Genomic DNA, 13,309 nt, shown 5'->3' on the forward strand with positions numbered 1-13,309 from the left:
ACAGGCAGGGGGAGCAGAAGAGGGAGAGGGAGAAGCAGGCTTCTCCGCAGAGCAGGGAGCCCCATGGCGGGGCTCGACCCCAGGACCCTGGGATCACGACCGGAGCCGAAGGCGGAGGCTTTAACCCCCTGAGCCCCCCGGGCGCCCCGGAAGTGTATTAATCGCAGCTGGAGTGTACGGTTACGACTGTAGCTTGGAGACCGGAGCTGGGGCACGCAAGGACCACCCCAAGCTATTCTTTGGTGCCAGGGCTCGGGTCTGGGGTCTCGGAGTGCACACCCGCAGCCAGGAGAATCCCAGAGGAGACCACCAGAGGGCGCCAGGGCTTCGGGCTCGGCGGGAGGTGAGGCGCACCGGAGGGTGCGGGAGCCTTCCGCGTCCCCGGGGAAGCGCCGTTGCGGGCGGTCAGCTCGGGGAGCCGGAAGCACAGGGACGGGGCCGGCCCCGGGGCCGCTGTGCCGCTTTCATCCGCTCCGCGCGTCCTGAGCGCGTCGGAAGCCGACGCCGGACGCGGAGGACGGGTCTCCGGAGACCCGCGACTTCAGAACCGTTTCCGCCGCCGCTATCCCGCCCGACCTCTCTGATGAGCAGCGCGCCCCGGAGGAAGACTCCGAGGGCGGGGCGACTCCCCGCGGGAGCGCGGGCGTCGCGGGCCCGGCCGGGGCCCGCCCCGGTTGCCCAGGCGACCGCCCGGCCGTCACGTGACGGGGCGCCGGCGGCGGTCACGTGTCCGGGGCTGGCTCCAGGCGCCGGCGGCCTCCGCGGCTGCGGCGTCACGTGATCGGCTGCGGGGCAACATGGCGGCGGCCGTGGTGCGGCGCCGGGGCTGAGCGGCCGCGACTGCAGCGGGGTCCCGCCGGGTGCGAGGGGGGCGTCCCGCAGGGCAGGGGGTGGGGTCAGCGCGCCCTCCCCGCTCTGTCCCCGGCGTCACTCGCCGCGCGCGGTGCCTGCCGGGACGGGGCGGCATGACGGGCAGGGCCCGGGTTCCGTCCCAGTCGTGCTCCGTGCTCCCGGGCCAGCGCCCGCGGGTGTCTGGGCGCACCGCCCTCGCCGGGCTCCCCTCCGGCCCCCTTTCTCCAGCCTCCTCCCCTCGCAGGTGGGATCGTCGGTAGGAACCGGAGCGCGGGCGGGCGAGGCCCCCGGGGACCATGTCCGGGCCCGACACCGCGCCCTTCCTCAGCCAGGCGGATGACACGGACGACGGGCCGGCGCCCGGCACCCCGGGGTTGCCGGGGTCCCTGGGGAACTCCAAGTCCGAGGATCCCGGGGTCCCGGACCGGGAGGGGCTGCAGCGCATCACCGGCTTGTCTCCGCGTCGCTCGGCTCTCATCGTGGCCGTGCTGTGCTACATCAACCTTCTCAACTACATGGACCGCTTCACCGTGGCGGGTACTGACTTCTGGGAGGGCGTCCGACTAGGGCAAGGGGGTGGGGAGGTTCTGGAGCTACGGCTGCCTCGCCGAGCCCATCCCGAGTCTTCTTCCCAGGCGTCCTTCCGGACATTGAGCAGTTCTTCAACATCGGAGACAGCAGCTCTGGCCTCATCCAGACCGGTGAGTGCAGGTCCCTTTCGGGCGCGGTAGCGTTTCTTCCTTTTCTCCCCCATATGGGGCGATGAGCCAGCATGCCTTGGCCTCAGTAGAGGTAGAGCGGTCAGACTTAGTGGAGGGGGGAAGATGGCCCTTATTCTGCTTTGGGCCGTCCTCAGTTTAGCTAGGATACCACATTCTAAATGGCAGTCAGCTGAGTGTAATGGTCAAGACAGACCTGGGTTTAAATCTCAGCTTTGCACTTACTCAGTGTGATGTCAGGCAAGGCCCTCCATCTCTCTAAGCCTCACTTTTCTTGTGGGGGAGGTGGAACCAGTCCTAACCCAGAGCACCGGGTAGGGCTGATGTGAGGATTATATACACGTTAATGCTTATAAAATGTGTGGTACAGTGTCCAGAGCCTGGTAGGCCCCCAATAAGTAATGCAAGAAGGGGGGTGTCTGGAGTGGAGAGAGTGGAGTTTTATTTGTTCAGAACCTTGCCTTGGGATTTACGGAAGAGGCAAAACCGAGGCCGAATCCTCTTTTCCTTCCTTTTTTCCTTCATTCGTTTCTTGGACATTTCTGAGCACTTGCCCTGGAAGAAGAAGTGATAACATGCACATAACTTGGCCAGGACCTTTTACGCCCGTCTAATCCTCCCATCAGCCCAAGAGTCGGTGTCGTTATTACTTTACAGAAAATGTAGATAGTACTGTCTGCATTTTTATAGAGGAACTGAGGCTTAGAGAAGCCTTGCCTGGAGTCACACAACAAGCAAGAGGAGAGGAATTTGAAAGATCTTGAAGGGTTCTTTGCTCCGCCCCAGGCCAGAAAAAGCACCAAGAGGTATTCAAGGCAAAGTCTAGAGGAATGAGAGCAATCTACAGGTCAAGGTCTGCAAAGCTTTCAGAAGGTGTTGAGTTGGAGGAGAAACAGGTCTTTGTCAGCGCCATTCACTTTTCTCATTCAACACACGTTTACCAAGCACCTGTTTGTATGTGGGGGAAATACAGCCACGGCCAATACCGGCAAGGCCCTTGTCTTCATGGAGCTGGCATTGTACTGGGAATGATGGCACCAGTCCTTAACCTAAACGAAGAATGAGATGATTTTCAGTAGGAGTATTTTGTAAAAGAGAACCGGGTAATTGTGATAAAGAGAGATTGGACATGTGGGGGCCGGGACGGTATCCGACTGAAGGTTCTGTGATGCTCAGGTGCGAGGAGAAATGTCCCCGTTGGGGACGACAGTGGGCATCAGAAGTCCTAGGACGATATTGGGCTTGGCAGTGGGGCCTCTGGGATGCAGAGAAGGGGGAGTGGAGGAGCACCAGGTCGGAGAGGTCGGGAGGCTGGATAAGATAGTGCCTGGTGGGCGAGCCGGCGTGCAGAGTCGGCATTTTGCTCTTGGCTGGATGGGAGGAAGTGATGGGTTAGCTGGGCCATTCATTCCACAATGGAAGGTGTGAAAGATGCTGAAGACGGGCTGGACTTCTGTGGCCAGAGCTCTGGTTGTTTCAGGGTTGGGAGTTAATCCTGGCCCCCCTGGCCTCCCTGAGCTGGGGTCAGGGTGGGCGAGGGGTCCTGGGGCCGGGCGGTGACTCTCTGCTTCCCCTCAGTGTTCATCTCCAGTTACATGGTGTTGGCACCTGTGTTTGGCTACCTGGGTGACAGGTACAATCGGAAGTATCTGATGTGCGGGGGCATCGCCTTCTGGTCCCTGGTGACACTGGGGTCGTCCTTCATCCCCAGAGAGGTGAGGCCCCATGCTGGCTGCTGGCTGCTGCTTCCGGTCCCCCCCCCCGCCCCGCCCCCGGGCCCCACTGCCCATCGGTCTTGGCTGCTGCTCTTGGGAATCATTGAAGACTGGGCCTGGGAAACTTCTGCTCTTCCCTGGGTCCATGCCATAGTATATCCCCTGCTTGCCTGAGTTAATCTGCCCACCTCTCCTTTGTTCTTCTAGAACATTCTTCTGTCCATCACCCTCTTTCCCCTGACCATTATTGACCCCCTCCACACACACCTCCGCACTCCAGTTCTGCACCCGGGAAAGAACTCACCTGGACCATCTTCTCCTTCCTCCCCGGACGTCCCACAAGGCCCCTTGACCCAGCGGCAGTCTGGGTGAAGGAGCAGTCAGGGAGAGGCTCTCACTTGGCTGGCACTTCCTCTCCTCCCACTCACCGTGGAACCCTGCCTGCCAGCGTGCCCCCACCGCTCCATTGCCACAGTCAACAGTGACCTTTTGGTTGCTAAATGTGGCTCCTACTTCCTAATCCTGTTCTTGCTAGATCCCCCGGGAGCCTCGGGCTCCACTGACCCACTTCCTTCTGGAAACTCTCTTCTGGCTTCAGTGATGCCAGTCTTCCCGGTTTTCCTCCTGCCTCCCTGGCTGTTGCTGCTTTGCTCCTTTGAAAGCCCCTCTGTTTGTTCTCACTCTCTGCCCTGGAAGTCTGTCCTTAGCCCCAGGTTAAGGACACTATGTACCAGGCACTATGTACTCTCCTTGGCCAGATCCTACCCTGTCCTTAACCTCAGGTGTCTTTGGTGGACAAATAAATCTCTGCCTGAGACCCTTACTCACCGGGGGGTGTCTTGGGTGGTAGAAGTCAAGATTTATCACGCCTCCGCCGGGCGCAACGTACTAAATAAAACTTATATTGTCCAATCCTGGTGATAGTTATGTGAGCAAGCTATTATTTTCCCCCTTTTGCAGATGAGGAGTCTGAGGCTCAGAGAGGTTAAGTTGCTTTCCCAAAGTCACAGCTAGGAAGTAGTGGAGCCAGGATTCAAGCTCAGGTCTGTCAAGTTCAGGCCTCTCCCGCCATCCGTGCCTCGCCTCTCCAGAGCCGGCTGGGGAGGGAGGCCGGGGGGCCGGCTGCAGGGCGGGGTGCCACTTCCCATGTTTCGTTTCCCAGCGATTCTGGCTGCTCCTCCTGACCCGCGGCCTGGTGGGGGTTGGGGAAGCCAGTTACTCCACCATTGCGCCCACCCTCATCGCTGACCTCTTCGTGGCAGACCAGCGGAGCCGCATGCTCAGCGTGTTCTATTTTGCCATCCCAGTGGGCAGGTGAGCGGGGCTCAGGGCTCATGGGGGTCTGGTGGGGGGATGGGCGCGGGAGGCCGGAGGACCTGGCGTGGGGCCGGACTGACCGGCCGTCCGCTCTTGTCTCCCGTCCCCTTCCCCCAGTGGTCTGGGTTACATTGCAGGCTCCAAAGTGAAGGATGTGGCCGGGGACTGGCACTGGGCTCTGCGGGTGAGTGTGGGCGAAGCCTGGGGGAAGGTCCGCAGCCTTCCCATGGATTCTCCCTTTCCTGCCTTCAGACACCAGCCTCCCCACCCCCTCACCTTTAAGGCAGTGGCTACTCTGCCAAGCCTGTATAGGGAGCCTGGCTGCCCTCACCACGAAGCCACCTGCTAAACAGAACTCCTGGTTGCCGGCTACAGGCGCCCCGGAAGACAAAAGCCACCTAATAGAGAGTCCCAGGGTGAGCTTCTGGTGACGCTGGATCCAGGACTCCCGCTCCGTCCCAGGAACTCAGACACCCTTTTTCTCCGCTTTACTTTGCTCTGTGTCAGTGTCATTCTCAAGCCAGTCAAAGCTCCACGCGCTTATCTTCCCGTTCAGAGACTTCGGCACCCTGGATCCTTGAGCAATAGTCCTAGATGGTGTCTGATTAGATGAACGTGGGTCACGTGCCTGCCTTTGAATCAATCACGGAGGCCAGGGAGGTTAACATGCCTCTTGTCGGCCCAGTCTGGGTCACGAGTCCCACCCTGTTTGAACCACATGGATTAAGAGAAGTGGGGGGAGTAGTTTCCCAAAAGGAAATTAGGGTGCTGTTACCAAAGAGGGAGCAGTTAGGCTTGCGGAAACAGGGGCCCTTGGTGGCATTTGCCTCTCCCTCGGAACGCAGGCTCAGAGCCTGCCCGTGAGCAGACGGCTGCTGGGGGTTTGGGGCCTTGGGGCTCGAATTGTCTTTGTACACCCTCACTTCCTGCTGGCCCCAGGGGTTCAGTGTGCCCCTGTCTGTGCCTGTCCTGAAGTCTGCTCTTTCCCCAGGTGACTCCAGGTCTAGGGGTGGTGGCTGTTCTGCTGCTGTTCCTGGTGGTACGCGAGCCCCCAAGGGGAGCCGTGGAGCGCCACTCGGACTCCCCGCCCCTCAGCCCCACCTCCTGGTGGGCAGATCTGAGGGCTCTGGCAAGAAAGTGAGTTTAGTTCCATTCTAGCCCAACATCTGAGTTCCCCGGGGCAGGAGGGCTGCTGTCCAGTTGGAGATTTACTTGAGTGCGGTCTGTTTTCTGCCTGGCTGGGGGGCCCTCAGGGCCAGGCATCCGGTCACCACTGCCCCCTGGCGGCAGCTGTTTGAATTACAGGCCCAGATCTGGAGGCCAAGGCGGCTTCCCTCCCCAGCGTCCTGACCTTACTAAAGTAAGCCGGGGAGGGAGAGAGCCCTGACCCCTCAGTGGGGCCTGACTTCCTTCCTCCCAAATGTCCGCAGTCCTAGTTTCATCCTCTCTTCCCTTGGCTTCACTGCTGTGGCCTTTGTCACCGGCTCCCTGGCTCTTTGGGCTCCTGCGTTCTTGCTGCGTTCCCGTGTGGTCTTGGGGGAGACCCCGCCCTGCCTTCCTGGAGACTCCTGCTCTTCCTCTGACAGGTACCAGATGGGGGCGACGCTAGGTGGTCTGCAGGCAACGGGGGATGGAGTGGAGGGTCACTGGTTCAGACTCGGGCTACTTCCTCTCCCAGTGCAGGTTCCTGGGCTGGGAAATAGGCGAAGGGCTGATACCATCCTCTCGTAGCTCTACGACCCATGGGGTCCCGGACGGACCTGAGTCGTGTGGGCGGCTGGGAGGGACCGTCTTCTTCCCCAGGCCGCGGGGGCGGGGCAAGGAGGACTGGCCCCCATGCCCCTCCCCCTGCCCCCAGCCTCATCTTTGGGCTCATCACCTGCCTGACCGGGGTCCTGGGTGTGGGCCTGGGTGTGGAGACCAGCCGCCGCCTCCGCCGTTCCAACCCCCGGGCTGACCCACTGGTCTGCGCTGCTGGCCTCTTGGGCTCTGCGCCCTTCCTCTTCCTGTCCCTTGCCTGTGCCCGTGGTAGCATCGTGGCCACCTATGTGAGTAGCCAGCGGCCATCAAAGGGGGTGTTCTGGGTCTGGGGTGCACTGGGGCGGGACCGGGGTGCCCAGGGGGCGGGACGGGGGTCAACCAGTATAGTGGTTTGAAGACAGCTTGAACCAGAAGGCCTGGTTTCGAATCTCAGCTCTGGCTCTTCCCAGCTGTGTGACGTTTGGCAAGCGAGTTCACCTCTCTGTGCTCAGTTTCGTCATCTGTCAAACAGGAATAATAGCTTTGTCTCACAGGGCTGTGCTGAGGATTAAATTAAATGAGTCCACCGGTGGGTCTGTACACAGTATACCCTCCGGATGTTGGCGCTTCTTGTGATGAGACAACGCCCCTTCCCCCCTCTCCTATCTCCCCCTTCAACCCCCCAGATCTTCATCTTTATTGGAGAGACACTGCTGTCCATGAACTGGGCCATTGTAGCTGACATTCTGTTGGTGAGTAGGTGGGTCACTTCAGGGTTAGCCCAGAGGCGGGTGGGAGCAAGGAGCGGGGGGCAGGAGGCCTCACCTGCCTTCGTTATAGCTTTTACCCCTTTTTCAAAACTCAAACCCAGACCGACTCCAGAGTCAGCCCCACATGGGCCTGTAGTCTGAGCCTGTAGCCCACTCACACCCCTGAGCTGGGGTTCCTTCTGGGCTCAGCCTGGGCTGAGCCTTGGCCGTGTCCTTGCCCTCTGCCCCTCCTCCCCCAGTACGTGGTGATTCCCACACGACGTTCCACTGCTGAGGCCTTCCAGATTGTGCTGTCCCACCTGCTGGGTGATGCCGGGAGCCCCTACCTCATTGGCCTGGTGAGCACTGCCTCTCGGCTGCGCCTGGGGTGCGGTTCGGGAGATGCCATGTTTCTGGCACTGGCTGTCGGCCTAAGCTGGGGCTGACTTCAGCGGCTGAGCCCAGTGAAGTGTCTGCTCTGTGCCAGGCCCCCCTCATCTTGGACCGTCAGCCGGGCGGGTGGCATTTGGTCTTTGCACGTTCCCGTTCCACAGTGAGGCCACGGGCCTTTCCCGGGTCTTCCAGACCACCCCTCTCTGCTGGCCCCGACGACTTTGTTCTTCTGGAGTTCGGGGCTCCCTCTCCGGGACCAACCCTCCTGGCTGTCCTTCCCTCGTCTCCCTGCAGATCTCCGACCGCCTCCGCCGGAGCTGGCCGCCTTCCTTCTTGTCCGAGTTCCGGGCCCTGCAGTTCTCGCTTATGCTCTGCGCCTTCGTTGGGGCTCTGGGCGGGGCTGCCTTCCTGGGCACGGCCATCTTCATCGAGGGGGACCGCCGGCGGGCCCAGCTGCACGTGCAGGGTCAGTGGGGGCTTCCCTTTGTCCACCCGTGGCGCCTCGCCCAGCTTCACGATGCTACCGGCTCGTCCGTCTGTCTGTCCCAGCCCGTGTCCCCGGCTTCTCTCAGCCCACGACCCTTCCCCCGTTCAGCTTTGGGTCCCCCTGTCCACCAAGCTGACGTCCCACGGTGCCCACGGCTCTGCTGCCCCGTCTACTTTCCACTGTCTCTTGGTCCCCCTCCCTGGCTTTGCGTCTTTCTGTCAATCCAGCCCTGGCTCTGACCACCACCCGCCCCCGGCAGGTCTGCTGCGTGAGACAGGGCCCACAGACGACCGCATTGTGGTACCCCAGCGAGGCCGCTCCACCCGGGTCCCTGTGTCCAGTGTGCTCATCTGAGGGGCCATGGCTTGCCGCCTGCATACCTACCGCAGCTGACCCAGGCCCACCCCAGAAGGAGCCCGGGCCCAAACCTTCGGTCCGGCCCAGCGTCTACGAGTGGCCTTGGGCCACGTTCCAGCTCCCACACACTACATCGGCAATAGCCAAGGGCAAGGGGTGGCGGGTCCGGGAGGGCGGGGGTTCCCCTCCCTAGGAGCGGCCCCAGGGGCTTGGTGCTATTTGTAACTGAATAAAATTTGTATCCAGACCCCAAGTGCCTGCTTGAGTCTCTCTGGCTCTCTGGATGTTACTGACCTCTGACTGCTAGACGGCAGGGCATGCCCCCTCCCTAGCTCCAAGACTCCGGCGGCCATGGGCTTGCTCCAGTGGGACCTCCGGCTAATCCCTGCCCTCCTGGGCTGGGCGAACAAGGGTATGGAGTGAGCTAGCTCTGTGTGACCGTGAGTCACGCCCGTGGTTCCCCGAGAGCCCGCCCCTCTTGGCAGGCCAACCAGGGCAAGGTGGGGTGGGCTTTGCCCCGTGCCCCTCGGAACTCCCAGAGGCAAGGCCTCCCTCCCGGCTGCCCCCTCCAGCCATAGCTACGGAGGCTGTGGCTCTTGGCCGGCCTGTAAGTGTCTTGCCTTCCTTCTGGTAGGAGTTGCTGCTCCTTGTCCCAGAGGCCAGCAGACCCCTCTTGAGGGCCCCGGGGTGGAGGGGTGGCTCTTCAGGCCTCTTCCTCCCCCTCCCCACTGGCTGGGTGGGGGTGGGAAGGGGGCGGTGCAGCCAGGCTGAGCCTGATGATTTCCTGCCCTCACTTGGGGCTCACCACAGCTTCCTGCCGCAGGCGGGCAGGCGCTGAGAGAAGCAGGCGCCTAGCCGAGTGGCAGGTAGGGCTGGGGCGCAGCGGCTGCGCAGGGGGGACCGGCGCCCCACACTCCGGCCCAGAGCCTGGCCGGAGGGCCTGGGGATCACGGGGCTTCCTCCAGCCCGTGCGGACGCCCCCCACGCCGCCTAACAAGGGGAGGGGGCCCAGCGACGGGCCCAAGGAAGGCATAGCTGCCGGCGCTCAGGCTTCCAGGCTGCCCACTCAGCTCCCGCACCCCTGCTGGCCCAGCCCTCACCCTGTGGCAGCTCAGCCCTCGAGGGTGTGCGGCGGGCAGCCGGGCCTAGTGCGCGCCGTCCGCTGCAGATGGAGGCCGTGGTCCTCATCCCCTACGTGCTGGGCCTCGTCTTGCTGCCTCTCCTGGTCGTGGCCCTGTGCGTGCGCTGCCGGGAGCTGCCAGGTGAGTGGGGGCCACCCGGTGACGCCCCTGCAGGGATCCCCGGCTCTCCTTGGCCCCTCACGCCGGCCTAACCCTCCCTTCTTCTGCCCTGCTCTACCCCCTCTCCCCCTCGACCCCCCCCTTCCTGTCTCACTGACTTCTCTTCCCCAGGCTCTTATGACACGGCGGCCTCTGACAGGTGAGTTGCCCGTGGGCCCCTTATGGCCCCCTCCCTGCCCTGTGTGGCCTTGGGGTTGGGAGTGGGGGCCTCTCCTGCCCCTGACCAAGCCCTGTCTCTCCTGCCAGCTTGACCCCAAGTAGCATCGTGCTCAAACGACCTCGTGAGTACCTGGGGGGTCCCCTTCCCTTGGGCGTAGGGGACAGGGTCCCCTGGCATGTGAGGGAGCGTGTGCCTTTATTCAGGTCCTAGTGGCTGCCCACATGGCCTTGACTGGAGCTGGGGACGGGGAAGGACAGGGGTGTCATCAGGCCTGTCCAGGGCATGGGAGGGGTCCCAGGGTGAGTCTGTCCATCAAGGACTCCATGAGGACAGGGGCAACATTCCGGACTCATTCCTTGAGCTTGGTCTCATGTGTCCTCAGCCACAGTCGTGCCCTGGCCATCAGCTGCCTCCTATGGGCCTGTGACCTCCTATCCACCTCTGAGCCAGCCGGACCTGCTCCCTATCCCGTAAGTAGCGCCCTCCCTTCTGAATCCTCCCTCTACTCCCCTCACCTCTGTAGACTGGGGCGGGGTGGGGGGGGTCCCTTTCCCGGTTACAACCCCTCTTGCCCCCCGGAGCCCCATCCTAGCATGACCTCTGACCTTTGACTCCCAGGAGGTCCCCGCAGCCCCCGCGCATGCCGTCTTCCCGGCAGGACTCAGATGGTGGTAAGTGTGAGGCTCGAGCCCAGAGGGCTGGGGCTGGGCAGAGGACAGAGCCTGTCTGAGCCAACTCAGCTTCCCTCTCGCTCTCTCTCCAAAGCCAACAGTGTGGCAAGTTACGAGAACGAGGGTACGTCTGGGGCCCCGGGTGCCCTGCTCGCAGGGAGGCTGGCGCCCGGCCTGGGCCCTGCTGACCGCTGTGTCGCTACCCCAGCACCCGTGTGTGAGGACGACGACGAGGAGGAGGAGGACTACCCCAACGAGGGCTACTTGTGAGTGGCCAGGTGGGGGCCCGGGGGCCGCGGCCCTGGGGGCTCTTGCTCATCTGCCTCCCCCTCCCCTGACTTCCCCTCAGGGAGGTGCTTCCCGACAGCACGCCGGCCACCAGCACCACCGTCCCACTGGCTCCTGTGACCAGCAACCCCGGCCTCCGAGACAGCGCCTTCTCCAGTGAGTTGGCCCTCGTGACTCTCCGGGCTGCGGCCCCCCGGCGCGTCCCTCTCCCGTGATTTCTGCGACGCTCGCGGCCCCTCCGTGGTCTCTCTTCTCTCTTTCTACAAAACCTGTCCCTCAGGGTGGGCTTCTGCGCTGATGCTCTGATTTCCTTCCTTTTCCTGTCATCTTTCCTGTTTCGTTGTCTTCTGTCGCCTACGTGGTCTCGTAGACTTCGCGCCTCTCAGACTCTTCTCTTGTCTCTCCGCCTGGAAGCTCTTTCTTGGTCTCTGGCATTCCTTCCCCGTAGTCTCCCGTCTGGTGTCACGGAGGCTGTGTCATCTTGTAACTCTCTAAGGAGATGGATCAGAGCTGGTCTGGGGGGCTGGGGGGGGGCAGTTGGGAAGTTTTCTTCTGTTTCCGGCATCATTTCAGTTTCCTTTGAGCTGCTTTTTTCCCTTCGTGTTGGTCTCGTGCCGCCTGTTAGGGGCTGCCTCCCATGTCTGCTTTCCTGTCACTCCTCGTCCTCCAGCCAGCTCGCCATCTGTGCTAGCTCTTCTTGTCATTCAGCGGTTCATCATCACCCCCCCCCACGCCCCATACTTACTGGAAACCTCTCATGTCAGGGTGAGAGCTAACTCGGGGCCTACCGCCTGCCCTCCTAAGAGTGTTTCATGCGTTAGCTTATTAAACCCCATGATTCCCGGGTGCTGTTGGGCCCAGCTCTTCCCCTCCTGTGCCTCGGTTGTCCCAGCTGTGCGACAGGAGGGGTTCTTTATTTACCAGACGCGCTTGTTGGAGGACAGGCCCCATTTCAATATTCTCTGCTTTAGTTCTCACAACAGCCCTGGGAGGCGGGTGCCGTCGCTCAGCCTCTTTTACCGATGAGAACCCCAAGACCCAGAGAGGTTAGGTATCTCGTGTGAGGCTACACGACTGTTAGTGCCAGAGCTGGGTTTGAACCTCTGGCTCCAAAGCCCGCCTCGTCCATGGCCTCGTGGAGAAATGAGTCCGCATAAAAGGACAAGATGGCGCTGGTGGTGACAGGTGCCGGAAGGCACCGAGATGAGAGTGGGGTTCAGGGCAGGTCTGGCTGATGAGACCCACAGGGAACAACACCTCGGACTCAGCATGGCCCTGAGTGTTGTGTGCACACGGTGCCACCCAGAGTGTAGGCTGTCTGTCCCTGGCCCCAGCTTGGGGGACATGCCAGGGTCTGTCGTCTGGCTGCTCCCATGGTTCCACTCCCTCTCATCATCTGTGGCCAGGTTGCCCTACTTCTCGCTGTCACCAAGGCCTTTGTGGGCGCCCCCAGCCCAGGGCTGGCAGTGGGGCAGCCTCTGGAATCAGCAGGTAGGGCTCTGGGGCTGGCCCGCTGGGACGCCATGGGGGGGTCTGGGCGCAGGGCTCTGGGTGACGGTGCCCGGGGGGCCCTGCTTCTCCTGCAGTGGAGTCCGGGGAGGATTATGTGAATGTTCCTGAGAGCGAGGAGAGTGCAGACGCGTCTCTGGGTGAGTGGCCAGTGCCCGGGGGGTCCCCTTCTGTCCTTCACTGGCTGTGGCCCTCTTTCGGAGTCCTGCTCACTTGCCCTCCACGTGGCCATCCCCCCCTTCTGCTCTGCCCCCTGCAGATGGGAGCCGGGAGTATGTGAACGTGTCCCAGGAGCTGCCGCCCATGGCTAGGACCGAACCTGGTGTGTGTGGGGCTGGGGAAGGGTGGGAATGGAGGGGGCGGCCGAAGCTCAGGGAGCCCGCCTGGGGAAGGGGGGACAGGGGGGTCCGCGAGCTCAAGACCCCCCTCCGACCCCTCCCAGCTGTCCTGAGCTCCCAGAAGGTGGAGGATGAGGACGAGGAAGAGGAAGAGGGAGCTCCGGATTATGAGAATCTGCAGGGCCTTAACTGAGGGTCTGGTGAGAGGCCCCCCACCCCGCCCTGCCCCCCCCACCCGCCCGATCCTCTGACTCCTTCAGGGACCCCTCCGACCCCCGCTGACCTCCCGACTTCACAAACCTTCCCCCCTCCTGCCTTGTTGTTTCAGCGTGAGGCCAAGCCCGACCTGGAACCAGCCTCGCCGAGAGCCCCCCCACCCCCACTGAGCTGGGCAGCCGGCAGGGCTCTGGATGGGGACCCTACATGGCACCCCGCCCTGATGCCAGCCTGAGATCAGTCTGAGAGTCTCCCCCCTAACTTATTATCCCTTTGGGGTACAGCCTGTGTGCCCCCAGCACTGCACCTTCTGACGAAGCCTGAGAATGAACCACCCCGGCCCTGGCCCTATTCTGCAGGAGAATAAAGGCTGACGTGGTCTGTAGCGCTCTTGAGTTTGGGGGGCCCAGTGGGTGGGGGTCCACGTGAGGGGGCCATGTGGGAGAGAGTGTGTGTGTGTGTGTGTGTGTGTGTGCGCGCGCACAAGCCCATGTGTG

At 62.4% G+C, this 13,309-nt stretch overlaps 2 protein-coding genes across 3 annotated transcripts; both read left to right on the forward strand.

The window, feature by feature from the left end:
- Positions 1-753: 753 nt before the first annotated feature.
- SPNS1 (sphingolipid transporter 1 (putative)) lies at positions 754-8,576 on the forward strand. The gene is made up of 12 exons (XM_032327118.1): positions 754-1,389; positions 1,488-1,553; positions 3,150-3,286; positions 4,449-4,600; positions 4,721-4,787; positions 5,595-5,740; positions 6,034-6,189; positions 6,462-6,651; positions 7,030-7,095; positions 7,353-7,451; positions 7,780-7,951; positions 8,232-8,576. The coding sequence occupies exons 1-12, from the start codon at positions 1,149-1,151 to the stop codon at positions 8,324-8,326; spliced, it is 1,587 nt and encodes a 528-aa protein (XP_032183009.1). The 5' UTR covers positions 754-1,148; the 3' UTR covers positions 8,327-8,576.
- Positions 8,577-8,677: 101 nt separating this feature from the next.
- Positions 8,678-13,197, forward strand: LAT (linker for activation of T cells). 2 transcript variants are annotated; one of them, XM_032327119.1, is made up of 12 exons: positions 8,678-9,591; positions 9,742-9,769; positions 9,877-9,911; positions 10,173-10,260; positions 10,409-10,461; positions 10,556-10,585; positions 10,670-10,727; positions 10,811-10,905; positions 12,336-12,398; positions 12,518-12,580; positions 12,701-12,796; positions 12,925-13,197. In XM_032327119.1, the coding sequence occupies exons 1-11, from the start codon at positions 9,498-9,500 to the stop codon at positions 12,787-12,789; spliced, it is 696 nt and encodes a 231-aa protein (XP_032183010.1). In that variant the 5' UTR covers positions 8,678-9,497; the 3' UTR covers positions 12,790-12,796; positions 12,925-13,197. The 2 variants fall into 2 exon arrangements, with proteins under 2 accessions (XP_032183010.1, XP_032183011.1); XM_032327120.1 differs by lacking the exons at positions 12,336-12,398; positions 12,518-12,580; positions 12,701-12,796; positions 12,925-13,197 and adding an exon at positions 11,155-12,329 and having other exon boundaries at positions 10,556-10,727; positions 10,811-10,969.
- Positions 13,198-13,309: the final 112 nt, after the last annotated feature.

The sequence above is a fragment of the Mustela erminea genome, chromosome 20, assembly GCF_009829155.1.
Source record: "Mustela erminea isolate mMusErm1 chromosome 20, mMusErm1.Pri, whole genome shotgun sequence".
In the NCBI taxonomy this organism is placed as follows: domain Eukaryota; kingdom Metazoa; phylum Chordata; class Mammalia; order Carnivora; family Mustelidae; genus Mustela; species Mustela erminea.